The 27,995-nt window shown below is 40.5% G+C and overlaps 2 protein-coding genes and 2 long non-coding RNA genes across 17 annotated transcripts in view; 1 reads left to right on the forward strand and 3 right to left on the reverse strand.

The window, feature by feature from the left end:
* Positions 1 to 455, reverse strand: part of PPP1R21 (protein phosphatase 1 regulatory subunit 21) — a 68,385-nt gene extending 67,930 nt beyond the window's left edge. Inside the window, exon 1 of one of the 5 annotated variants that reach the window (XR_006280488.1) lies at positions 147 to 292. Coding sequence is in view for 2 of the 5 variants with exons in the window: in XM_038396010.2 (XP_038251938.1) it covers positions 147 to 209 (63 nt within the window). In the remaining 3 variants the exon portion in view is untranslated. Of the gene's footprint in view, positions 1 to 34 lie in introns of all 5 variants that reach the window. The other 4 variants (XM_038396010.2, XM_043512303.1, XM_038396007.2 and 1 more) reach the window with 4 other exon arrangements.
* LOC122459667 overlaps positions 1 to 27,995 on the reverse strand; it is a 1,177,620-nt gene that overhangs the window by 746,569 nt on the left and 403,056 nt on the right. The gene's annotated exons all lie outside the window — the stretch shown is intronic.
* LOC122459668 lies at positions 409 to 27,970 on the forward strand. The gene is made up of 3 exons (XR_006280492.1): positions 409 to 542; positions 9,221 to 9,412; positions 27,641 to 27,970. It is a non-coding gene; the product is annotated as an uncharacterized LOC122459668 (long non-coding RNA).
* FOXN2 (forkhead box N2) overlaps positions 14,194 to 27,995 on the reverse strand; it is a 245,338-nt gene continuing 231,536 nt past the window's right edge. For 5 of the 10 annotated variants that reach the window (XM_043512308.1, XM_038396595.2, XM_038396593.2 and 2 more), the window contains 3 exons: positions 26,921 to 26,985; positions 19,143 to 19,211; positions 14,194 to 18,583 (listed from right to left, as the gene is read on the reverse strand). In XM_043512308.1, the coding sequence (XP_043368243.1) occupies positions 18,066 to 18,583; positions 19,143 to 19,211; positions 26,921 to 26,985 (652 nt within the window). In that variant the 3' untranslated portion in view covers positions 14,194 to 18,065. Of the gene's footprint in view, positions 18,584 to 19,142; positions 19,212 to 26,920; positions 26,986 to 27,995 lie in introns of those variants that run through there. The other 5 variants (XM_038396597.2, XM_043512311.1, XM_043512312.1 and 2 more) reach the window with 3 other exon arrangements.

Here is a 27,995-nt window from a genome sequence, read left to right on the forward strand (position 1 = left end):
CATCAGATAGCAGTTTATTTTTACAATGCCTTACATACGAGTAATTGCTAGCAGTTTCTCGCACTACCATCCCAGTATCAGTGCTGATATCTGGAGAGTATCGCGACAGAGGAAGAGCATCGGCATCACGGTCTCACGCCCAGTACCTTCGAATACTCCTGAGCCAGTTTCTGGTACTTCCCCTGCAGCTCCGCACCCACCGCCGCCATCGCCCCACAGCTCCTTAGTAGCTACCGCTGTCCAGGGTCGCCGCAGCCCAACCACGCCCCGTCCCTACCGCCACACTTCCGCGTTTAGACATGAGAACGCGCTGACGTCATCACGCAATCTCACAGTAGACTACGTGCTGAGGCCGACTTCGCTCCTCGAGCCATCATCTTGACGTAAAGTCCAAGATGGCGGAGCGAGGGAGGATCACGAGCTACTCTCTCCCTCCGCGCCTTGGCTACAACAGACGGAGGAACCGGAGTGCGGGTCACGTGACACAGGAAGGCGCGAGCGCGCCATTGTTACTATGGCAACAGCCTCGCAAGCGCCCCTAGGTAACGCGTAACGGTGCTACGGAGCCCGACCAGAGCCAATAGACAACAGAGTGGCGGGGCCCGAGGGTTCTAACGCCGCGCACCCCCTCCCAACGCTGAGCTGAAGCTAGCCCGCGAGCGTGCAGTGGGTGACTTGAGAGGGTTTAGTGTTAGAGGCTGGGGGTGTGGGGGGGCTGGATTCTCACCGGTATCTAGCCGACCAGCTCCCATTGATAAAACCGGTGAGGGGCGGGCACCGGCTGTAGTCGAGGCCCCCGCCCTGGACCAAGGAGCCCCTGCTCCTGGCCTGCAGAGAACCAACTCTGCCTTACCTCATCTGCATGTCGGGAGAGAGAAAAAAAACCTTTTTGACAGGCAGGTTCTTCGAAAAATCAAGCATTTGGTTAAACAATCCTCAGGGATTCAATGTGAAAATAAGTCTTAGGTGAGAAGAATCAGTGGGGAGGGTGCATATGAGACCATCACCACCATCACATAAATTTGGTTATGATATTGGTGCAGAAATAAGGGAATGTAACCCATGGATGCCGTCACCATGTGTGAAATAAATATATATTTATAGGGAACACATCGCACCATCATTTGGAAAATATTTGAACAAATTAGATGTGTATTTTCAACACCAAATATGAATGTTTAATTACAAAGAGCTGTGTGTGACGCGTTCGGTCACAGAGACCCCCTTGGGACCCCCTGATGTGCTGAAACTACCTCTGAGCCTGTTTTCCCTTTCAGCTTGGGACTCCAGAACCCTGCCTTGTTGAGCCAGACCCGCTAGCCTGCTGCAACACAGCCCCAGGGTCTGAACCACAGCCCCAAAGCCACAGGCTTTAACTGAAAACCACTCAGCAGGTACTCCTGTCTCCAGCCCCAGACACCCAGCTCCCAGTGGGATCCAAATCCCAAATAAATCCATTTTACTCTGTATAAAGCTTATACTGGGTAAACTCATAAATTGTCCACCCTCTATAACATAAATAGAGAGCTATGCACAGCTGTTTGCTCCCGCAGGAATTAATCACTTACTCTGGGTTAATTAATAAACAATAAAATCACTTTTAAGTATAAAAAGTAGGATTTAAGTGGTTTCAAGTAATAACAGAACAAAGTAAGTCACCAAGTAAAGTAAAGCAAAAACATGCAAGTCTAAGTCTAATATATTAAGAAACTGAATAGAGGTAAATCTCATCCTCGGACACATTCCAATAAGCTACTTTCACAGACTAGACTCCTTTTTAGTCTGGGCCCAATCCTTTCCCCTGGTACAGTTCTTGTTAATTCCAGCCCAGGTGGTAACTAGGAGATTTCTCATGACTACCGCCCCCTTTGTTATGTTCCACTCCTTTTTATAGCTTTGGCACAAGGCGGGAATCCTTGACTCTCTCTGGGTTCCCTCCCTTCCTTCTAAATGGAAAAGCACCAGGTTTAAGATAGATTCCAATATCAGGTGACATGGTCACATGTCACTGTAAGACCTCATTCTTCATTACCCACAGGCTGGCCCCCACATCCACAAGAAGGTTTGCAGGTAAATAAACCATCTACAGCCAATTGTCCTAGTCAATGGATGCCATAAAGATTCTAAACCACCATTAATGGCCCACACTTTGCATAATTACAATAGGACCTCAGAGTTAACTTCATATTTCTAAAAAAGAAAAGGAGTACTTGTGGCACCTTAGAGACTAACAAATTTATTAGAGCATAAGCTTTCGTGACCTACAGCTCACTTCATCGGATGCGTTTCATCCGATGAAGTGAGCTGTAGCTCACGAAAGCTTATGCTCTAATAAATCTGTTAGTCTCTAAGATGCCATAAGTACTCCTTTTCTTTTTGCGAATACAGACTAACACGGCTGCTACTTTGAAACCTGTTCATATTTCTAGTTTTAGATACAAGAATGATACATACATACAAATAGGATGAACACACTCAGTAGATTGTAAGTTTTGTAATGATACCTTACAAGAGAGGTTTTGCATAAAGCATATTCCAGTTACATTATATTCATTCCAAGCATATTTTCATAAAGCATATGGAGTGCAATGTCACACTGTGTATTCCATTAAGTCTCACTGGTATTTTTGCCTCAGTAAAATTAATTTATTATGTAAAACCTTAGTCAAAATCTACAGCAAGGCATAAAAATGAAAAAAACTCTGATTTAAAAATGCATTTTGTCCTATAAATTGTACAATCAGCTTTTAGCATTAACACACTAGGGGGAGCCTTTTACCCAAGTTTGGCAACTTGATTTTCAGAACAGGAGGAGAAAATTTACAAGCACTTTAATAAGTGATTGGTTCAACCCATTCCACAGTAACAACAGCAGCTATTTACAAAGATCGTGGGTGAGCTCATTTTACTACACTCAGATCCCCAGATTTGAGACAAAGTAGGTAATGCAAGTTAATAATCATTCCAGAAATTATTGGAAACATACCATCTTTGGTGATTAGACTATGATAAGAAAATGTACAAGCCACATCCACAGATGCAGCAAACACCCTAAACTCATGTTTTGTTTCTGTTATCTTAGCAACAAGTTTGAACAGCAGGATATGTGCATTTTCTCATGATGAATCTAAAACAAATATTTTGTTGAGTAATGCCTTTTACGTCTTTCCCAACCTGATCATTCTGTTTTTATAAAATCAAGCCAAGTGCTTTTAAAAATATAAGTATGATGCACACATACATTCACACTTTGTAAATACTTTGCTCCTTCCTTTCTTCCCAGCCTGTAGGAGAAATAGCTTGATTCATTTATACAGGGTGTTGGTATGTATTTGACTAGGTGAGTTGTGTCTATGTGTAAAGAAATTACCAGGGAAAGACAAGATGAACAAATGACTTTTGCATTCAATTCTGATCATGAAACTGCCCATGGTGATTAGTATCTGATTTCACAGCTCATGTGAAAGTATTTTTTGTCCAGCACTTAGGACTCATCTCCATTGAACAGTTTCATTATTCCACAAGAATGCATGGGTTGTGGTGTAGAAGGGGCAACTGAGATCTTGAGAAACCAACAAAAATTGTAACGGTTGCAGAAGTCAGTGTTTCCCAAACTTGTGAAAGCTAAGCTGCCTCCACTGCCCCCGACCTCCTCTCAGGAAATTGAAACCCGTCATGTGCCTCTAGTCTCCCCCTGCTTTGTAGCCCCATCATGTTTTGTTAAAGGCCTACCAATCTCCATTTATACATATTCTGCACCCCCTGCTAGTCTTTCATGCCCTTCCCCTTGAAGGGTACACCCACACTTTGGGAAACACGTACTAGTGATGCCAGTTGCACTCAAAATCTCCAGCTGATAAGCTTCGTTGGCGATAGGAAAAGAGGTACAACAATCCTACATGATTTTTATTATTTTCAGTGAGACAAGTCACCCAGTTTCATAGGGTGAGGTAAAAACAAAAAGGAGAAATGTTATAAAAATTGATGTTTCCAATTTTGAATGTTCTTTGATAAAGAGGGAAAATCTCATTGTGGGAGGAGAGATAGCTCAGTGGTTGCATTGGCCTGCTAAACCCAGCGTTGTGAGTTCAATCCTTGAGGGGGCCATTTAGAGATCTGGGGCAAAAAATGGGGATTGGTCCTGCTTTGAACAGCAGGTTGAACTAGATGATCTGAGGTCCCTTCCAACCCTGATATTCTATGATTCATTGAAAACCAATATGGTTTGTTAATAGAACATTCTTTTAACTGGCACCAGCTATGGACCCCATTCTACAAACTCCTGTGTGAGTAATCTTTACTCACCTGGGTTATTTAGTTATGTCTTTTTGATAGCATTCACAACATGGTAGGGTTTTCTAACCAGGAAAGTAGACATCTTATTTGCTCCAAGTTACTCACCATCCAAAGAGACAAATAAGCAAACAGTGAGAGGGAAAGGGCAAAGGATATACAATATATATATTGCATTAACAAAATTTATATATGTATGTTAAATAGGACATGTAAACTGTTCCCAGATTACTCTAGTTTGTCATTGTTAGTAAGTTTTCCATAGACACTCCCATGGTCTTCAAGTAAGGACTTGAATATGGAAAGGGTAGGGGGCCTTTTGGAGGAGCTTAAATAGAGTGTTCCATAGAGCCTAGTGTGTACAAACGTAGAGATGTTTGCATGAGAAGGATGTTTCATTAAAGAAACACGGGGCAGGAACAATATGGAATCAGAAAAGACCAGATAAGTAAGGAGAGACAGTGTCATGTAGAACTTTGTAACCGGTAACAAGAAATATGAACTTGATGCAATAGAAGAGGGGAAGCCAGCGGGGAGATTAAAGGGAGCAAGGGTAGCACTGCAATCCAGGGGGTTAAATAGGTAAGTATGCTTTTGTCGATAAAGGCTTAGTATCATGTGAAACATGGCATCAAAAGCAATGCAGTGTTGGGTTTGAGTATTCACAACAGCGAATCTCAAAGCTGAGAACATACTTTTAAATACTTTTTAAGCAATCAATTCAACCTCCAGTAATTCCTTTGTGTATTTTTTAAGAAACAACTTCTGCATTTTTTTTATGAGTCCACAGCAATATGTATCTGATGTTAAAGCTCATGACCATAGTTTTGGCACTGAACTCCAAAAGCTACATCATTTAAGCTTATGAATGATATAACATATGCAGTTAAGAACCAAAAGAGTGCACCTATATTTAGGTATGGAATAATAGGCCTAGAGAAAATAAGATTAGTCATATTTGGGAGGTATTTTTCTCTGTTAAATGAGACTGCAGCCTTCAAGGCCACCTCCAACGGGCAGTTTTGTATTAATGTGAAAAGTCATTAAGATTAACAAACTTGGGTGAAATAAAGGAATGCTCATTGAGAGTTAGTGGACAATTCCATCTTTTTTTTTTTTTGAGCAATTGAGCAAATGCAGTGTGTATTAATTACAGCCTATTGATAATTACAATTACCCAGAATAGAAAACTGTATTTCAAATTTTCACTTGAATGATTTTAGATAAGAGACTATTTAATCTTTAGCTTATTTATACTAAAATTAATTTAGGATTGAGAAGACACAGTAACATTATTAGTAATAATTAAATATGAATTTTATTACCAACTACCATTATTCATACCCAGTTATTGTTTTTAAAAATGTGATTCCTTAGAAATTGTGCTTCTAACCATTGGTCCAATGACAATAAAGAAGACAGGAAGATTGCATAGTAAGATTTTGTCTCCTATTTGTGTGTATAAATTTATTATTAAGGAAGTTGAAATTCCATACCAAAATCGATTTGGTAGGTTTTTTAGAATACTTCCCAATGATATGCTTGCAATTATTAATTGAAGAGCAATTCTATCAGAATTTGAGTTTGTCTCTACAGATGGAATTCTTAGGACACCCTCTAAAAGAACCAATCAGCAGAGAATAATAACCACATCAGAAATAATTTGCCCTGACACTTCTAGGGTTAAATGCTTTAGAATGAGATCTTGCTGAAAGCTGAATCTTGTTGCCCAGCAACTGCTGCATGGGATGTTGCTGTCACTCACTGGATACTTCTCTGGGGAGTTAACATTATGTTCAGAGAAAACAGGTTATGATTGGGTTGAGGTGACATCATGCTGCAGAATGGAATCATGATTTTTTTTTTAAGGCAGCACTTTATGTAACAGAAATCAATGCCAAGATTGTTATATTTGTAGGTATAAGGAAATTTAAAAAAATTAATTTAAAGCATCACCCAAGCATTGCCTGCTTTTGGAAAGGGCTAACACTAAGAGAGGAGGCTGGGGCAAAACATTTGAAAGAGTGGGTCATTTTGCAACTTTTCCACAGCCATCCTTAATAACTCAAGGGATATTTATAATCTTTTCAATTTACCTATAACATAGCCAATAAAAGGTATATTTCTTACTCTTTGAGGTGGATTTCCAATGTGTTGGAGCCTGCACCTTTCTGACTAACAGTCAGAAGATCCATAGACGGAGATATAGAATTCAGATAGTTGAAACCTATTGCTGTTGGAAATAACTCTGTTGGTGCGGATTTGAAGATGGAAAACTATTAGGAGCCCATTGACACCTTTTACTAATAAGAAACACAAATTGAAGCTTTAATTTATTTTAATGCCTTTAAAAATTATGCAAAGCACTTTGGGGGAGATTTTAAAGGTATTTAGACACCCAAAGATACAGATAAGAACCTAGTTGGATTTTAAAAAGCAGCTAGGTCCTAAATATCTTTAAAAATCTGGCCCTTAGTGTTTTTCCAAAACATGTTTACTTGGTATCAGCTTTTTATGAATGGATACATAAGTTTTATGTATTTGATTTAACCTAGTATGTTGCTTATTTGATCTTTTATCACAGTACTAGAGTATAAGTGTCAGATCATGCAAATATTTATGCACATGCTTAATTCTAAGTGTGGAAGCAGTCCCATTGAATGAGTGAACTCAGATTACTCATGTCCCTTAAAATTAAGCATATTTAAGTGTTTGCAGGATTGAGCTCTAAAACAGTTTGAGGAAGTTACCTTGTGCAGTAACGATGGTTCTTTGAGATGTGTGTCCCTATGGGTGCTCCACTGTAGGTGTGTCTGCGCCCGTGCCTCTAATTGGAGATTTTTCGTAGCAGGGTCCGTTCGTCCCACACATGCGCTCTCCCTCCCTCATGGTCTGCCGCGAGGCTATCTAGTGCTGTGTGAGCACACCACTCTCAGTTTCTTCTCTACCGCAGAGTCCCATATTGAGAACTCCAAAGTAGAGGATAGAAGGGCAGGTCATGGAGCACCCCTAGGGACACACATGTTCAACAACCATTGTTACCGCACAAGGTGAGTAACTTCCTCTTCTTCTTCAAGTAGTGTCGCTATGGGTGCTTCGCTGTTGGTGACTCCACAGCAGTATCCCCCATGGGGGCGGGAGCTTTGGAGTACAGTCTATTATTACCGAGAGTACTGTGGAGTCGAAGATGGCATCTGTCAGGGTTCCCTCCCCACTCTGAACTTTAGGGTACAGATGTGGGGACCCACATGAAAGACCTACTAAGCTTATTTCTACCAGCTTAGGGTAAAACTTCCCCAAGGCACAAACTCTTTGCCATTGGAGGGTACGCTGCCACCACCAAGTGATTTAACAAAGAATCAGGGAAAGGACCACTTGGAGTTCCTGTTCCCCCAAAATATCCCCCAAGCCCTTACACCCCCTTTCCTGGGGAGGCTTGAGACTAATATCCTAACCAATTGGTAACAAAGTGATCACAGACCCAAACCCCCGGGTTTTAGGACAATAGAGAAATCAGTCAGGCTCTTAAAAGAAACAGAACTTTATTAGAAAGAAAAAAGGTAAAAGAAGCACCTTTTAGAAGGGAAGCTAATCTCACAGGGCAATCAGATTTAAAACACAGAGGATTTCCCTCTGGGCAAAAATCTTAAAAGTTACAAAAAGAAAACCAGGACTATACCTTCCCCTCAGCACAGAAAAAACAAAATAAAAGTAAAAACAAAAAAACGAAAGTAAACCAACACATTTCCTTACTAGTACTTACTAATTCTAATGGAGTTGGATTGCTTGCTTTCTTGATCTCTCTCCAGCAAGCACACAGAACAGACAGACAAAAGCCTTCTCCCCCGCCCTAGATTTGAAAGTATCTTGTCCCCTTATTGGTCCTTTTGGTCAGGTGCCAGCCAGGTTACCTGAGCTTCTTAACCCTTTACAGGTAAAAGGATATTGTGCCTCTGGCCAAGAGGGATTTTATAGTACTATACAGGAAGGTTGTTACCCTTCCCTTTATATTTATGATAGCATAAGAGGCCAAGTCTCCGGTGTTCGCGTAGTGTTCCGCAAAAGTATGGTCAGAGGCCCAACTCACTGTTCTGCAAGTTTTGGAGATAGGGACATCTTTAAGGAATGTGACTGAGGTAGAGATTGACCTCATGGAGTGTGTACAGACTTCAGATGGAAGAAACAGGTTGCGCCCCTGGTAACAGTGATTAATGCAACCAGAGACCCATTCGGATAATCTTTGAGCCGATGTTGCGGAACATTTGGATCTTTCCGCAAATGAAAGGAAGAGTTTAGGAGGCTTCCTAAAGTTTACTTGGACAGGGCTGCTAGCGCACTACTAATGTCTAGCATATGCAGAATTGCTTCCCTGTTGTCATGATGTGGTTTTGGGAAAAAAAAACAGGAAGGTGATTTGTTGATTCATATGGAAGATGGAGGCTACTGTAGGGAGAAACTTGGGATGCGGCCTCAGTGTTACTTTGTCTTTTTAAAAGACCATGAGTGGCGGGTGTGCCATCAGGGCCGCTATTTCTCCTACGCATCTAGCTGAAGAGATGGCAATCAAAAATGCTGTCTTCGTGGACAGGTGGAAGAGAGAGCAAGTCACCCTGGGCGCAAAGGGCAGTCTAGTCTAGTCAAGGCTCTGAGAACTAGATTAACATCTCACGTTAGAGTGGGTCTTCTCACATGCAGGAAGAGATTTTCAATGCCCATAAGGCATCCATGCATCAGTAGGTGGGCAAACACCAAGTATCCATCTATAGGACAGTGAAAGGCTATTACAGCTGCAAAATGCAAGGCTGCTTCTTAAGAGAGCTCAGAGAGAGTTTTGACTTTTTAAGGCTAAAATGAGAGGGAGAGAGGACAATGTTGAGTTTATGTGCTTAGAATCACACCAAATTTGGAATCATTTCCATTTCTGCAGGTAAATATGCCGAGTGGTCAATTTTGGGCTGTGTAGTAACACATCTTTCATCTTGTCAAAGCATTCTTCCTTTAAGTCTTGGAACCAAGAAGGAGCCAAACCTGGAGGTGGAGGACCTGCATGTTAGGGTGAAGAGAGAAGGTGAGGAATGGGGCTGAAGAGGAACCATAGACATAGTGCCATCTGTGCCAGGTAAGGGAACCAAACTTGTCTTGACCAGGAGGGGGCAATCAGAATAACTCTCACTTTGTCTCCTTGTATTTTCGACATGACTTTAGATAGTAGAGGAAACAGGAAAGGTGTATAAAAGGTCCCTATCCTGTGGGACTGTTTCCCCAGGCTTGCTCTGGAGCAACAGCAAGGACATTTCTTGTTCTGGTACGTAGCAAAGACATCTATAGTCGGGGTTCCCCAAAGGGAGAATATATCACAAAGCACCTCTGAGTTCAGTTCCCATTTGTGATCATGAGAAAAGTTTCTATCACATTCTGTATCCCAGGTAGGGTAGACAGCTGAGATGAGTATGTTTTGTTGGATGCAGCAATTCCAAAGTTTTAGTGCTTCTGTGCATAGGGAGGCAGATCTGGTGCCCCTTGGTGACTGATGTAAAACATAAAGGTTATTTTGTCCATCATGACCTTTGTGTTCTTGATGAATAGGAGAAAGTGTGCACAGCTCTTAACAGCAACAGATTGATATGGAAGACTGCTTCTGTGGGAGACCGCTTGCCCTGAACCTTGACGTTTTGTCGATGGGCTACCGAGCCTATTAGGGAGGCATCTATCATTAGAGTCAGCATGAATGGAACACCAGCTCATATATTGGAGGGGTCTTTCCACCAGTTCAGAGAGTGCTTTACAGTGGAAGATATTGGTAGCGGTTTGCTTAGCCTGTACTTGTTAAGGGAATAGACAGATCTGAGCCGCATCCGTAGACACCTCATATGAACAACTGGGTGTGCAGAGTGACGGGTGGATGCTGCCATTTGCTGAGCAGCTGTAGGCAGGCCCTGGCCAATGTGTGTGCACTGTTCTGGACTGTCTCGAGACTCGTGAGGGTGGTAAATATGTGCTCCAATGAACTCCAGTTCCATAGTGAGCATTGATTTCTGGGTTGTAGGCCCAGTTGCGCAAACGTGCGCATGATCACTGGGTGGCGCATATGGTATCCTGTAATGTGGGGGCCTTGTGGAGGCAGTCATCTAGGTTTGGGTAGATAATACCCAATGTTTGCATGTGTGCTGCTACGCTGGAGAGAACCTTGGAGAATACACTGGGTGTGGACGAGAAGCCAAATATGAGCACACTGTACTGATAATGGTCCCGCCCAAAGGTAAATCCTAGGAATCTCCTGTGTGACAGTCATATTGAGATGTGGAAGTAGGCATCTTGTAGGTTGAGGTCCGAAAACCAATCTCCTTGCTCTAGAGCTGGAATATTGGCAGCTAGCATGACCATCTTGAACTTCTGTGCCTTTGCGTATCTGTTTAATGTCCTTAGATCTAGGATGGGCCCAAGTAGGCCTGTACCTAGATTGAGGGTCGGCATGAGGGTGGAGCTGTGGGAGTCCCTGTTACTGTGACGGCGGGCCACGGTGAGAAGCCAGGGAAATAACATCCTCCTGGTCACTGTCAGACATATCAGTATGTAAGAGTGGTGCTGACCAGTAGTAAATGGCCCAGTGCCATGGGTGATTCTGGGCTTAGGGATCTGCTTGGTAATGGGGCCCTGTACAAGGTAATGGGGATTTCGATCACCAGGTCCCAGAACTCTTTCAGTACTGTCAACTCACTCAGTACCGTGGAAGAGTGTCGGTGTTGAGTGGGACCGCCACTTGCTTATATGATGAACACTCTGGTGTGAGGAGCTTTGCTGCACTCGGTACTGATGGTTTCACCAGTGCTGGTCTTTCTGAGGTGGTGCGGTCTTTATCTTCTTCAGTAGGAGGTGGCACCGCTGCCTTGGAGCCTGAGCCCCTGGTGTCCTTAGGCGTTGTCGCAGAGCTGATAGTGGAGGGACCCTGATGCTTCTGGGTACCGCGCTTCGGAGCCACTGGTGCGTTGCTATCGAAGTGGCTGAATGTGCTGGGGAACCCTCTGACTGGCCAAAGACTCTGTTTGGGGGTTTGGAGACCTTTTTCTCGAGCCTTTATGGGGGGAATCTGCTGATTTTTTTTCGTGATTCTACGCCCTTGGAAATTGAAGGATCTGGGGATGATGTGTGTCCTGGAGAAAGTTCAGCACCAGAGTTAGCTGGTGGCTGAAATGCACTCTCCTTCAGGAGTTTTAACTTCAGCTCTTTTTTTCCCCAAGACCTTGTCTTCAGCTGCTGGCAGAGTGTGCACTTTTGTGGGATATGTGTCTCTCCCAGGTACCAGACACAGTGAGAGTGTGTGTCTGCTACCGGAATTGCTTCCTTGCAGGAGAGGCACCTCGTGAAACTGGGGGAGCCAGGCATGCATATCAACCTCCAAAAGCAAGCAATGCAAAAGAAAAGTCCACTCTTCTTTTTTGTCTTCTTTCCCTTTTTTTTTTTTTTAAATGGAAAAAACAGAAAGTCCGGACTAGCTAGCACCCCTGTAGGGGTGATTCTCCCCCTCCCTGAAAGGGCAGGAAACATGAATGAAAAGTTCCTTTTACTTTATTTTTATTCCCAATAGGGGAAACAAAAATTCTAATTATTAAACTAAAAGAGTGCAAATAATTAATATTTTTACTAATGATGCAGATAAGGGACAACTGCTCACACCATTCAAGACCAAAGGTGGCCACACAGTGCTAGATAGTCTCAAGGCAGACCACAAAGGATAGAGAATGCATGTGTGGGTCGAACAGATACTGCTACTCAAAATCTCTGCTTAGAGGTGCAGAAAAAACTACAGTGGAGCACCCTAGGAACACTACTCGAACTGCTAGATTCCAGGTTAAGATTCATTGTGTTAAGAAACTAATAAATCATCTAAGTGTTCCCTTTTCATGATAAATATTCATAATCACACTTTGTATAATGGTTAAAAAGTTGTGACTATTTAGACTGGAGCATAATCTACAACTAAACCCAAGGAAAAAGACCCTGGGAAATTTAAGAATGAAGTTAAGGTTCTTTTCTACAATACCACCGAATGACAATTAGACACACACCACTAATACTTTATATATAATTGTTGTTTCACCTAAGCTAATTAGAAAATATAAGGAGTACTCTTGTCAGCTAACAGATAACTTAACACTACAGCTCAACAAGCATTATTGGCACTGGGATTTTGTGTAATTTGTGATTTAGAGTCTGAACATCTCTCTTGGTTTATCAGATTAAATTAAGACTCACATTTATTGCATATCACTCCTTTAAAATATCAGAATAAAACATTTCTAAGACAGTAGAGCTTTAATTTCATTTGTGGGATTTAATAAATTACATGCAGGGGGGAAAATAGAAAACAGATAAACCACTGTCTGCAAGAGAAAAAAAAAATCCATCATTAAGTTCTGGCATTCCTGAGGTTTAGGATGTTGATGGAATCCATGATGGGACCAGACCCTCATAACTCAGAGTATCTCATTAGGCTTTTAATTATAACATTTAGATTCAAGACTTTCATGATGGTGCTGAAGTAGTTCACTCTTAAGCTAAGATCCAATCCTACTATAGTTTCTAAGACCAATTTCTTTACATGATGTAACCCAAGCTTCTAGTTGATTTGCTTAATGAAATTTTCACATTTATTAGCACCATTCAAAAATAAAACAATTCTAATAAAAAAGCAAGCTAGTATCTTGTAGATTAAAGGGGGAAATATTAAGATGGAGTAAGTTAAATTAATACATTAGCAACTTTGATTTCATCTTGTGGTATGAAGCATTGTCTTAGGATAAAAACAGAATATGCAATAAGAGGAGAGGGGACAACACATTTCAGAGTTCAGGGCATGGATCAACAGGGTTGAATGCATATATAAGAAGCTTGGTTATGGGTGCGGGCAACTCTTTCTTTGGGCCCCACCCTATTCATAAAACACACCCCTGCTGTCAGGCAGAGTAAGAGTCCATTTTTAATTTTAGTAAGGAGTCAGAGCCCAAAGGAGTAAGTGGTTTGGGGCAGCAGGAAGGAGAAAAAGGAGTGAGCTACTGCATACTGCTTTGCACAGGGCCCCATGAAAAGTAGGGCATGCCAGAGTTTGAACATCATCATATTGAAAAAAAAAATAGATAAAACTGGAAAAGTACCAAACGAAACAAAAATCACAACCCTGAGGGGGATATAAGTCAATGACCCTTGGAGAAACTGAATTGTTTTATTAAGCAATAATGTATCTTCCAAGCACTCAATGGCAGTTCTGTGTGTAACTAGCGTAGCCAACTGGGGATATTCAGTTATTTCATAATTGTGTGGATCATCTGATTGCTATCATCTACAAATATTTTTAAAATTAAATAAATATTTTAAACAAATACCTTGTGTACAAAAGCAAAACGTACTCCTTTTGAGCAAGGCATAGCAGTAGAACAGGGAAAGTGACCTCAAAATAGTCTTAAATTTCAGAATTTAGGGGTGAAAGTTCTGGTCTCAAAGTCAAATAGCAATATTCTCATAATCTTCAGTGGGGCCAGGATTTCACCACAGGAGTGGATTCAGACTGGTCCAGTTATCAAGGAAGAGTTAGACAGACAGTGGATGTTTTGATGTGTTGGCAGAGTTCATTTGTGGTACAATTTAATTCCATATGAGAGTGACTTTCATAACTAAGCAGAGACCTAGATTGAATTACAAAGATTTTTTTTAAATGGGCCAATCCTGTGAGGCAGTGACTTGAATGGGAGTCAAGGGCACTCAGCCCCTCACGAAAACAGGCCCTGTATCTCTGTGGAAAAATAGATAATACTGGGCTGTTTCCCATTCTTAATGCTGTTTATTTGTATATAAGCCCCTTCAATCACATACATGAAAAATGTGTAGAAAATGATCAGTCACAAATGTTATAAAACAAAGTTTATTCTGCAATGTTTTATATTGAATTGCATCTCTTTGGTAAAAATAAACTTTATAAACATTTTAATTAACAGAGGTTAGAATACAAAAACTAAACTTCTGTGAATTGTCTTTAAAATCGGTAAAGGACTGAACCGGGGGGGGGGTAGAGGGGAGGTTCGGCTTGGTCATCTACTGGCAGAGTTATTCTAAATAAACCCAAGACATTTCTTATGCTACATTAGAAAACAAACTAAAGGAAGTATTTTAAAACAACTCCCGTTGCTTTGATCAGAAAGCATTCTTACAATTTCACTTTTAAATAAATAATAGTTACAATGAATTGGCAATTATAAAATGTCTTATATCCCTATATGATGGCAACATAATACTTTAAATTATGCACTTAGTTTGAAGAAATGTACATTTATAAAACAGTCTTGATAATGGCACTGGCAGTTAGATGCGAAGAATGTGCTTTAAGATAATGGCAGGTGCAACATTTAAAATACTCTACTTTTTCTTTCAATAAATATTTTGACTACACCATTATTAACATGTATGAATGCTTTGCTTTAACCAAAGCTTTCACTTTTCAGCCTAACAAAAAAGTTGAATGACTTGCAACTTCCATTTTTAAAAGTTGGATTTTAAAACATTTGCTGTGATTTTCACAAAAGCAATAATTTAGTACTGGAATTTGAAAGACTGATTCAGCTTTGTACAGTATTCACATCAGTATTTAATAGGATAGCTTCCCTGGTAAACAGGTCTCATACACTTCTTCATTTTAATTAAAAATTGCAAGTGACATTAACACTTTCCCTACCCTTTTAACAGCTGCTAAAATATAGTTAAACTGACCATTTGGTATGAACTCTTTTTATAATGTCACTGAAAAAGCAGTTAAAACACTCTTCAATTTATACTATATACACCATGGTCTAACTCAGACCCTGAAGTGTAGTAAGTGAAAGGATATGAAACTATCCAAGGAGAATATAAAAGAAGGTAATCCACAACTGAAAAGTTAGGATGACATTCACATCCTCTGCAGCGGGAGATGTTGAGATCTGAGAAGCAAGAGATTGCAGGAGGACACCACAGCCCTTCTGTCTGCTGGAACACAGCACTGAGATTAATACAGGGACATGTGGAAATGTGGTCAATGGGTGAGTAAAGTAAAGATCCATCTGCCTTTGCACTTGGTGGGGAGTGCAGCACAGACTGTAGCAATGGGTGCAAAGCAGTTGTACAAGTGTCCTGTGCCCTACTACTGCTTGCTCAGAAGGGAGGATTCCAATCCCCCATATCTCTGAGTTTGTTCACTTAGGTTTTATGTAAAAGGTGCAAATTGCACCCTTAACTTTTTGTTAATTACAGAATGATTTTATTGCTCTGTCTTTGCATATGGAGACTAAAATACATTATAAACCTATCTCCCAATTCTGACACCCTCACTCATGCTGAGTAGCACAACTGATTCCAGTGTAAAAGTGGTACAATCAGGCCCCTATTTAGTATGGAATCTTTATTTTGAAAACATTGATTCTGTTGGGAAATGAAGGATAAGATTTGAACAGGTTCACGGTCTTACCAAGGCAAACAGCAAGAAAATGAGTATGAATACAATTTCCAATATTTGAATATTTAGGGTTAACAGAAAGGCTGTGATTGATTTTATCACAGAAAGGCTGTGATTGACTTTATCAGGAGCTTAATACAACATTTATTCCATAGTGCTGAATTTTAAAAAATTGAGATATACAACACTTAAATGAATTTCAAGGGGATATTAATGATGCTTCTCCATAGTTGAATCATTATTTTTATATTGATACAATAATCATTACTTTTACATTGCTATACTGAACATGTTTTGTATCAAACTCTATTAAAAAGTATATTGGCAAACACTAGTGAAAGAAATGTCAAGCATCAACACGTACATCTCAGTGTTAAGAAATCCCATGTTTATAATTAATCATTTGTTTGTTTTTCAATTGTGAGATAATTAATTTCACCCATTATCTGTTCAATAACAGATACTGTCAGCTAATTCACTGCTCAAGACCTCTAAAAGAGATGTAAATGAGATGAAAAATGGAGCACATTTGTATACCATTTTTTGTTCAGTAAAGGTGGACTGGGGTGTGTGCACACAGTCACAGTGCCAGAGAGACAGATTTCCTTTTTTTTCTTTTTACTTTTATGCTTAAAACTAAAAGTGGAGCCCTCTTAAAGCCACTGGATTTAAATACCAAAGAAACGCTATGTAGATGCTTGAATATCTTGGGGACTGATCCAAAGCTCATTAAGTCAATTGGAGTATCTCCATTATCTTTAACAAGCACTGGAACAGAACCTTAGAACAGAAGGCCTTCAGCAGCATGGCTGTATGAATACTTCAATTGGAAAGGATAATTATACAGGCAGGATACATGGAGAAACTGACAAATAAGAAAACACGGAACTCTAAGAACCTTGGATCCAAGTGGCCAGAAAAACATTATCCCATTATTAACAGTTTAGCTTCATTTCTTTTTGTTGAATCCAGCATTGTTCTGAACAACCGAACACTGGACATGGTTTCATATATGGGTATACAGTATTTGATTCTAATTCTAAGCCATCTTGACGAACACTTATTGAAAGCAGCAGCTTAATGTATGAGCTAAACAGATTCATGGCACATCACACTGCCTCTCAAACACAGGTAAAATGACCTATGTTAAGTTTTATACCATGCTGAAACATACTTAAGGCATTCTTATACTTACAGTACTGTTAAACTTATTCTAACATGTCTGTGTACCCATTTCTTTTGCACAAAATACTAAAAAATTGCCACCATCTATTTTAAGATTTAAGCAGTCAAGACTGAGCTTTTTTAAAAAATCCATTACACTCGATTACTATAACATTCTTGTCCACAACATGTTTGGGTTCTAAAGATTATTATTGCAAAGGTGATGAATTTTAAGGAGCTTCACCCCCAAATATGAAGGGCCAACCATGAGCCACAGTGTATGCCCTAGGAATGCCATGCTATTTGATATACACTGTAGTTCAAAGGAGGCTAAAATGGTACATACAGCACGAAGTAGAAGCACAGTTATCAGTAGACTTGGACCAAAGTTATGGTAGCAGATATTAAAATGCACAAAGTGTATTTAGAAATTAAGATTACGAAAACTGAGTTAATTATATTAAAGGAAACTATTATATTATGCTTTTCTTAAACATGACCCAAAGTTCTTTCCAGCAGTCATTTACAATTTAGCCATCTAGAATCTCCACTTCATTTGTGGATTGAGACAGCATGAACTTTATGTTTTTTAACAAGTATTTTTTACACATGAAAAACAAAACAAATACAGCAAAAACCTTTAGCTAACAGCTATTGTGTATTCAATAGTTGGGGGAAATGGTAAGTGGCACAAGTGCAGTGGCAGCTTCTCACTGTTTGATACACCAGTGAAAGTTATTTGTGTGTTGGAGAGGGAAATGGGGAAATTGTGTCCCCTCACATGGGGTGAAATTCACTCCTATGTGGAGTAGGCCTGCACAGAGGTAAATTTCACCCATAACATGCAACTGAACCTATGCATCCCTCTGTAAATGGTCAAATATTCAATCATTCGTCATCAAAAAGTATACAGTTAGATTTTCACATGGCATGCATCTCTCCTAATCTGAAACGGTTAAATAAAACATTTTCTATGCAATGATTTAAAAATAAAGGGCCAAACTATAATTAGCATCAAAAAATAAAAAAGTCCTCTTATGGCTTTGATCTTCCTTGTGAAGGATAAAAGTAGAAGAGTATTGCCACACTTAAAAAAAATATATGTATATATTCACACTAACAAGCATTACTATTTTTTCCTCTGCTTTTGACTTTGGGTCTTTGCAGTACTTATTAGGGAACCCAAGCATGTGCTGATTCCAGCCAGGTGGAGCAGAGACCCAGCTGCCTCCTTCAGCTCCTCATCAATTTCTTGACATAACTCCTTGAGAGCTTTCTTGCTAGGCTTACTTTTGTCAGAGGTATCTACACAAAGTTGTGATGCATAGCCACTGTCTCCAAGAGGGTCGTCTTCATAGTCAATGTCCGTATCCACTTCACTATGAAATCCTTCACTGCCATCACTTCCTGCATGGCTGGTCTTTGAGATAAATTCATACACTTCATCAACAGAGGACAAGGAAGACATGCTGGACCTAGATGCACAACATTGTGAAGCCATGCTGTTAGCACTGTAATTGTGATCCTCCTTTGGATCAATATTAGTGGCTGCAGAATTATTTTCTTGCAGATTTATGGAACTGTGATGATTAAATGCACTGCCATAACTCCTCTTCTTGGGCGTCTTGAGAGGTTGGGCCTTCTCACCTATTGAAAGCAAAGATGTATAAGTAGGCAAAATAGCTCAAACTAAAATCTACCATCCCAGTCTGTCTGACTGATGTGCAAAGATTTCTAAACTGAGTATTTAGTTTACATAGTTTACATTTAACGATCACTGAATATTAGAAGATCTTGATATTCAGCAAATCCTGAATATGAATAGTAGTGGTAGAGACGCGGGCTAGAAGTATAGTGTCTCCAACTATGGAGCGGCAGAAGGCAACCAGACTAATTAAGAAAGCAGAAATGGGGTCCCTGAAAACTGGGGAATGATGGCAGAAGGGGCTGAATATGCAGGATGGCCACCCTACTGCCTCCCTACCATTTATAAGCTATCCGCAGAGTTTCTCAACAACTGGTCCGTGGACAAGCGCCAGTCCCCGAGATCTCCCTGACACGGTATAGGAAGGCAGCAAGCCAGTCACTGCTATTAAAAAGGTTGAGAAACACTGAGCTAGAGTATACCTCACTTCTGAAATTTTCAGCTATAATTTTTTTAGCTTTCAGTGAAGGAAAAAGAATGCGTAAAACTGTTTATGCTTACAGTCTAAAATCCCTTGTTCTATGGAAGTATTTAACAGCATCATTGCAGTAGCAGCATCAATATCAGATTCTGTAAAGGAGAGGTAGCAAAAAGTTAGGTTTCATTCTGGGGTGGGGTGGAGAACAAGAATCCTGTTAAAAAGTAACAACAGCAACAATAATATGCATTTATAGTTTGAAACACAAGAAATTGGAATCAAATGTCAAAGAATCCCAAATAGGCATGACTGCTGTATGCTTAAAAATTAGCTCATGAGCATGAGTGAATGTGACTCGATTAGAACTACCATTGCAGAACAAATCACAGTGTATTTTAGTGGTGAAACAAACATTATAATGTACATTTCTAATGTACATTATCAGAGCTGAAGTCAAGGAGAAGTAGCCTCACATTAGGCAGTTTTCTATACGTATAATCAGGCTGCAATGTTATATTTATCTATGAATAATTGCTATTCATAACAATACAAAGAAAAAGATTAGCCATCTGCCACAACAGAGATCTGCCTTAAGCAGCCTTGGAACGTATTCTACAAACTACATGTTTGTAGAATTGCATTAGTTAAATGCAGCACTGAGATTCAACATGGATGAGTAGCATCTTTATATTAGTGCAACACAAAGAGCTTTCCTTGTAATATCCATCACATTACCCACAAGTCAAATGGAACAACACCCAAGCAGAGATACCAAAGGAAAAAAATTATAGAATTCTTCAATCTACAGAGCATGAAAGTATAAATAATAAATGGGCAATTGAAGACCTAAAAATAATTAGGTAAACAGCATTGCTTTAACTCAAAATTACACATGTAGCTGTAGAAATTCTATCCTATGGACAGCAGGGTGAAATCATCAGTTTCTTGAAGAGCCCAACCACAACACTGGACAGTACTGTTAAACAACTAAAGTTACTAACTGGAATCAGAATTAGCTGGGTTAGTAATTAGCTCTCTGCTCACAATGAAAGAGCTATTGTTATCATAGAATCATAGAATACCAGGGTTGGAAGGTTTCAGAGTAGCAGCTGTGTTAGTTTGTATCTGCAAAAAGAAAAGGAGTACTTGTGGCACCTTTGAGACTAACAAATTTATTTGAGCATAAGCTTTCGTGAGCTACAGCTCACTTCATCGGATGCATGCAGTGCATCCACTGCATGCATCCGATGAAGTGAGCTGTAGCTCACAAAAGCTTATGCTTAAATAAATTTGTTAATCTCTAGGGTTGGAAGGGACCTCAGGAAGTCATCTAGTCCAATCCCCTGCTCAAAGCAGGACCAATCCCCAACTAAATCATCCCAGCCAGGGCTTTGTCAAGCCTGACCTTAAAACCTCTAAGGAAGGAGATTTCATCACCTCCCTAGGTAACCCATTCCAGTGCTTTACCACCCTCCTAGGGAAGTTTTTCCTAATATCCAACCTAAACCTCCCCCACTGCAACTTGAGACCATTACTCTTTGTTCTGCCATCTGCTACCACTGAGAACAATCTAGATCCATCCTCTTTGGAACCCCCTTTCAGGTTGTTGAAAGCAGCTATCAAATCCCCCCTCATTCTTCTCTTCTGCAGACTAAACAATCCCAGTTCCCTCAGCCTCTCCTCATAAGTCATGTGTTCCAGTCCCCTAATAATTTTTGTTGCCCTCTGTTGGACTTTTTTCAATTTTTCCACATCTTTCTTGTAATGGGGGGCCCAAAACTGGACTCAATACTCCAGATGAGGCCTCATCAATGCCGAATAGAGGGGAATGATCACATCTCTCAATCTGCTGGCAATGCTCCTACTTATATAGCCCAAAATGCCGTTAGCCTTCTTGGCAACAAGAGCACACTGTTGACTCATATCCAGCTTCTCGTCCAATGTAACCCCAGGTCCTTTTCTGCAGAACTGCTGCCTAGCTGCTGGGTCCCTAGTCTGTAGCAGTGCATGGGATTCTTCCGTCCTAAGTGCAGGACTCTGCACTTGTCCTTGTTGAACCTCATCAGATTTCTTTTGGCCCAGTCCTCTAATTTGTTTAGGTCCCTCTGTATCCTATCCCTACCCTCCAGCATATCTACCACTCCTACCAGTTTAGTGCCATCTGCAAACTTGCTGACGGTGCAATCCATGCCATCCTCCAGATCATTAATGAAGATATTGAACAAAACCAGCCTCAGGACTGACCCTTGAGGTACTCCGCTTGATACCGGCTGCCAACTAGACATGGAGCCATTGATCGCTACCCGTTGAGCCCAATGATCTAGCCAGCTTTCTGTCCACCTTATAGTCCACCTTATGTTCTCACTAGAGCTACTGAGCACACCTTTTCCTGATGGTGATCCACCTATTCAGAACTACTCCATCTAAAAATCAAAATCAAAGTAAATTATGTCTATTTTCTCATCTTGCTCTTTATTTACACCACACTTTTCCAAAAATATGCCTTGCAAATATTTAGTGGAAAAGGTTTCTATATGTCTGTCCTATTCTATGCTATTTCAGGGCATTTTAAATGGAAAGCAATGGGTCTTTTACAGACATTCTCTCCCTAATCTTTTTTCAGCAGCATAACAGAATCAGAAACACATTTCTCTTGTATGGCGCACGAGTCAGACAAAAGGAGAGCACCTGTTTATGGTATGAGGGTTTCAAAGTGTATGAGGGTTTATGAGCACCTGTTTATGGTATGAGATTTGCAAGGTATTTCGAAGGTGGGAACCCCCTATGAAGTACCCTGGATGTCTCACAGAGGGAGAACACATAGTGGGAGTAAGCATGTATGGGGAGTGATGGACTGTGAAATGTATTGGGAGCAATGCCTGGGAAAGGAAACTTTATGGGGGAGAAGAGAAGAGAAGAGAAGAGAAGAGAAGCTGGCTACTCAGAGTTTTCCCCTGTTAACCATCTGTTGAAGTTTGAACTGGTGGTACACAGCAGCTCATGTGGCTCTTTGTTTTTCCTGATGGCAATACTATTACTAATTATTATTATTAAATGATCAGCTATCATCCTTAGACATAGGAGTTATATATTTACATTTCAAGAGGAAAATAAACTCTCACATTGGGTCAAATTTCTCCATGACCAGTGATGAATTCAGCTTAATTTTTAGGAAGAACATAGTCATGTTTGGGATCACGTATAGCAATTTGGATAATTGCTAAGATGTCTATGCATTTACAAAGCTTTTCTTAGAATTCACTTCACAGAAGGCCCTGAAAAGCCAGCCTGATACTATTTCAGGAAGGGGGGATTAAGCTTCTGTTTTCAGTGCTAACTATAGAACATATACATTTTTCACTTAAAATACATTTCCCATTTAAAATAGGAGAATGCTAAAACAAAATCCTATATAGTCTGCCCTACTGCTCATGAGATTTTTATTCTTTTCCTTTCCAAAATGATGTTGGCAGCAACACAACCACTGAATTTACGGATCTTATGTAACCAACAGACAAAAAAAAGTTATGAACTATTATTTTGCTCCATTATCTTGATCCGGAAGTGAAATGTTCAGAATTATCACTTGCTCCAGATATTTTCTTTTAGCATATGATGTTGGTATATAAACACCACTTTGTTAAATTACAAGGAGCTATAAACATTAGTTCAAGACAGAACGACCTGTGAGCATGGTTTCTGCATCTCAGTACCCCAATGCAGAACTCATGAGTTGCAGTTCTTTCTTTCACCTTGCAAGCAGCTCTTCAGGTCACCCCACTAATGTATTTTGGCTTGCTCTGTCTTGCTGCAATGTACTTTCCCAAATTTATGCTTCCCCAGCACCATGGCTAAAGAACACACTAAAAGAAGTCTTCAGTCTCAACAACAGCTGCCTCCTAAGACCCAGGGAACACTAATGGCTTGCCTCTATCAGAGAGTATTTTCTGAACTGTTGTACGATATGTAGAAATTCAATTAGAACTGATACAAATTTTGATACCCTTGGAGCATCAAATTGGAATGACTAAAATCAGAGGTGATGCATTGGGGGAGGAGAAAGTGGGGTCACATGCCCCAAACCCCCAGATTTCTCTCAGTGTTTATTTATTTTTGTGGGGGAGTGGGTCAAAATACATCATCCCCTCATCAACAGTTTTCATCGTCTCTTACTAGCAATCCCAAACCTGTATTGGGCACATCAGAACAGTCATTTAAAAAAGAGTGAGATACAGAATTCTATTCTACAGCAAGCCCTTGGGATACTTAGAGCAAACATGTCTATCCTTTATTCCCTAGAGCAATGGTTCCCAAACTTGTTCGGTCGCTTGTGCAGGGAAAGCCCCTGGCGGGCCAGTCCTGTTTGTTTACCTGCCGCATCTGCAGGTTCAGCCCATCGCGGCTCCCAGTGGCCAAGGTTCACTGCTCCAGGCCAATGGGAGCTGCTGGAAGTGGTGGCCAGTATGTCCCTCGGCCCGCGCCGCTTCCTGCAGTTCCCATTGGCCTGGAGCAGTGAACCGCGGCCACTGGGAGCCACGATCGGCTGAACCTGCGGACGCAGCAGGTAAACAAACCGGCACGGCACGGCACAGCACGGGCTTTCCCTGCACAAGTGGCGGAACCAGTTTGGGAACCACTGCGCTAGAGAAACTGCGCAGAAAAGGCTCAACAGCTGTTCAGCAGACTAGCAAGGAAACATCCTTTGTCCAGCATCATGAGACAACCAAAAACCTGGCTTGGATAAATGAAATTTAATGCTGCCTGCTGAACAAGCAGCTAGCTGATCTGTCCTTAAAAGTCCGGACTAATTTTTCTGATGGTCTGTGGCTGAAAATTAAAACTAACCTCCCATTTCATTTGCCTAAAGCCCCACACAGAGCTGAAAAAATGGATTATTTAATATGCCCCAGTCTGCTACATCACTAAATTCATGCTTAGATTCTATTAAGTCAGTTGTGCCGCATACTGGAATTTGAGAAGAGCACTTAAGGTTATTCCTATATAGCTAAAAAAAAATTAAGAACCAACATATTTTCTTGGCAGCCAGCCAGTTCAAGATCCAGGACACTTAACACCCTTCCCCCATCCAAAACTGCAATCAGCAGAGATCCTCTACAGACACATTTCCTTCTTGCTTAGGACACTAAACCTCTGGTGGAATATGCCTTATTATTGATCAGTCAAGCCCTGAATTCAGCCATATACAACAGGCTCTCTCTGTACAAATCCTAGTTCAGGTACTAGGATTCCTACAGAGAGAGCCTGTTGTATATGGTGGTTTTAGTATATTTCTGGAACCATTGTACAGAATACACTGTTTTGAAATCAGAGGCCGCTTTTCCTATCTAGGGAGAAATGAAGTGCCAGTATTATACTTGGCCTTAGATGGAGATAAACTAAGGTGAAAGATGTACCATTTACATATAACAATAACACTACCTTTGAATGTGAAAGCTGGATTACCCTAATGGCTAATTTTTTAGAACAGGAAGTCTACAGGATAGGGCGACTGCAAGATCCCAAACCCTTGTTATACTGCATTCATCAAAACCTAGATGGACAGATTAGATAGAACCTGCTGGGAGGAGAAAATGGCTACCAGAAAGGCATAATACACATTTATAGTTAGTTAACTAACATTTCTTTTTTGTCCATGTGGCAAAGAATCCAAAACCTACATGACTGTTATATGACCAAAAATTAACACATTATATAGTGAGGATGAGAGTGTGACTTTATTAGAGCTACCATTGCAGAACAAATTACAATGTATTTTAGTGATGATAAAATACTTCATTTCAGCATCAAAGAGAGTCTTCTATAAATGACAGGGCTATTGAAGGGCACTGCATACTTGGCGTACATACTGTGTCGGGTGGACACATATTAAGATATATTAGAGTCAAGACAGTGCTGTTCAGATCAATAACTGAGTATATCAACAGGAAGATTTGGACTCTGCAGGGACTTGAACAGAGAATTTTCAGATCCAAATACACACAACTTAAAATGAATTTCCATTAGTTTCCAGTAGCAGTACAGCTTACATCTTTTCAGACTTTGAGCCACTAGTGACTGAAGTTCTCATAACAGCCATAAATCACATAGAAGGATGACTATATTTTGAAGTGTCTTTTAGGTGCTATCTGCTCTACAAAAATAACTATGCTTAAACAGGGCTGTGAGGCAAAAAAAATTCTATGTCCTCATGGGAAAGGGAAAAAAATTGTATTACACTGTTGAGCCCTAACAGCAGCTAAACATATTAATCTTTAACAGTGTGCTCAGAAGTAGTGTGCCAAGTCTTCATTTATTCACTGTAATTTAAGGTTTCGCATGCCAGTATTACATTTTAACCTTCTTAGAAAGTCTCTCTCTCTAAGTCTATATTATATAACTAAACTATTGTTGTATGAAAAGTAAATAAGGTTTTTTAAATGCTTAAGAAGCTTCATTTAAAATTAAATTAAAATGCAGATCTTATCAGTTTAGTGTGATCCTTGCCCTTGCTTTTCCTTGCTGAGTTTTCCAATGTCCCCAGGCAGGCAGTGGGCTGAGCAGGGCCGTCGGCCGGGACCCTGTCTGGCAAGGGGCCAGCAGCTGGAACCCCAGACCGGAAGCAAGCTGAGCGGGGCCAATGGCTGGTATACCAGGCTGGCAGCGGGCTGAGTGGGGTACAGTAAAGGCAAACACAAAAGTCAGCTTCTTGTTAGAATTTGCTTCATCTGAAGGCAAATGAAATTTCCCTTGAAAATAAAATAAAGGAGAAGGGAAGGGACCTTTGAAAGAAGGACAGCCCGTGTTAAGGAGTGGTGCAGAGGAAATGGCGTGTCTCAGATACATAGCGAGGGGAATCTTTATAATTTGTCATGTCATTAACAGAGCCCTGTACTCTTCAGATTGCAAGGGGGACCATCACATGCTTTTATTACAAATCATCCTCTGCCCTTATTGGCTGTTGGAGCACAGAAGGCCATGAAGGAGGATTGGCTTCTCAAAGAGTGGAACCCCTTCTCAGCACCAGGATGGTAAAAGATAGACATGCTTTATTTCCTCCTTTGCATAACTGTGAGACTCACATCTGGATCCCATAGTATTTTATGGATCTCATGAGTAGACCATAGGAAACTGTAATCCTGCACCTCTGCCTTGTGGGATTGATCTATGATTTATCCAAATGCAGTTTCTCTCCTCTGAAAGGTAAAAGCCAACATTTTTTGACATTGCAGAGAGATGTGCTGGCCCATGGTGCAGTCATAGGGCTCTTCTGGCTACCACATTAATCATCGTGACTCAGGCATAAATCTTCAGATACTTCTATACCTTACAACATAAATAACCAGACTCAGGGCTATACCAAAGAAGAGTTTTTCTCTCACTGTCATAGAGAATAGAAAACAAGGAGAACAGACAAGCAGAATTTAATACACAAAGCTTTGCAGGACATAGCCATAAGTAGCCATAAAGCAGGATATCCTGCACAGAGCATTTATGAGGTGGGATGGCAGCGTTAACCAGGCTACTCTGGATTTATTTACACCATGACATCCTTGTTTCATAAAGGCACAGCATATGCCCATATCACTATAACAGTGCACAGATTGGTGTAATTACACCAAAGTACAAAGTGTAAACTTTTTTTAAAAAATAGCTCTTGTGATGGATTTACTAAAAGAACAAAATCAGTTTAAATCAAAGACACACTAGTACAACTAAGGAGCACTCAATTAACTGACTTTTCTGAAAGAGTCTTTGTACACTTTGAAAAACGTCCATCTGCACATTTCAGTCTAGAATTTATTCTTAATATGACTAGCATTGTGGGAGGGCAAAACATACAGAAAATTAATGCCATAATTACCTTTGAAAGACCGGCCATGATTCTGCTTAAGTACTGAGGTTAAGTAATGAGGACAGGATGACCTACTGAAAAGAAAAATTTTTTTACTAAAGCCATAAATAGTACTAAATTTAATATACTGTGAATAGATGAAGTGAAGAAATTTCTATACCACAAAAAGTTAAAAGAAAAAAGTCATTAAATAGGAGAGGTAAGCCAAGGAAGCCCCACAATTTCTACTACTTTTGGTAGCTAGATGGTAAGCAAGCCAGTCTGATTACTGTATTATATAGATTTATAATCAGGACTCAAAAAAGCCCATTCGCTTTGGAGTGATTAGGAAACTTTGCTTGGCCAGCTATCAACTTCTGCAGATTCTAAGGGTTCATTAACATTTTTTAAAAAGCTCTAGCCTTTATGGTTGCGAAGAAAACTTTCTAAATATGACCTAAGTGTAAATCAGTGCAGTGATGTCCAGAACCCAGGTGCCTCTATTGTTGCTAAGGATTTTGCCAGGCTGCAGCTAAATGAAGACTGTCAAGAGTCCTGTCAGTTTCATTGCTGCTAATCAAAATGCAGTGGTCAATGACGAATTAAGTCAATCTCACTCTGCAGTTGCTAGAGAAAGCTCTGAACAGAAGTAGAAGCAGGCAATGGAACTTTTTGCTGGGGAGGAAGATTCAAAACCTGAGGCTACGGGAGCAGTAAAGCAACACAGATATGTGCCTCTTCCCTTCACAGCAGCCAAGAGGCTTGGAAGTGGGGCAAAGTAAAGGACTCCCAGACACACTAATAGCCAGAAGACTACAGTGGAAGGAAGGAACAGAGAGACTTCTTTTTCCAAAGGAAATGGGGAGCAGAGGAGAGGGCCTTCAAATGTAATCAGACACATAAGCCCCCAAACGGGGTCCATGGACAGGTGAGGGGAGGTTGGCTTGTCTCCTAGATGTTGCCTTTGGAGATTGTGCACTCCTCCACCCCCATCTTTCATATTGGTCTCTGAGACACTGAAGACAATGCAGGAAGAGATATGCTGTAATATTACAGAAAAGACAAAAATGAGAGAAAAACCAGGGAAGAAAAGGAGTGGGAGGAA

Source organism: Dermochelys coriacea, chromosome 3 (genome assembly GCF_009764565.3).
Source record: "Dermochelys coriacea isolate rDerCor1 chromosome 3, rDerCor1.pri.v4, whole genome shotgun sequence".
Lineage (NCBI taxonomy): Eukaryota > Metazoa > Chordata > Testudines > Dermochelyidae > Dermochelys > Dermochelys coriacea.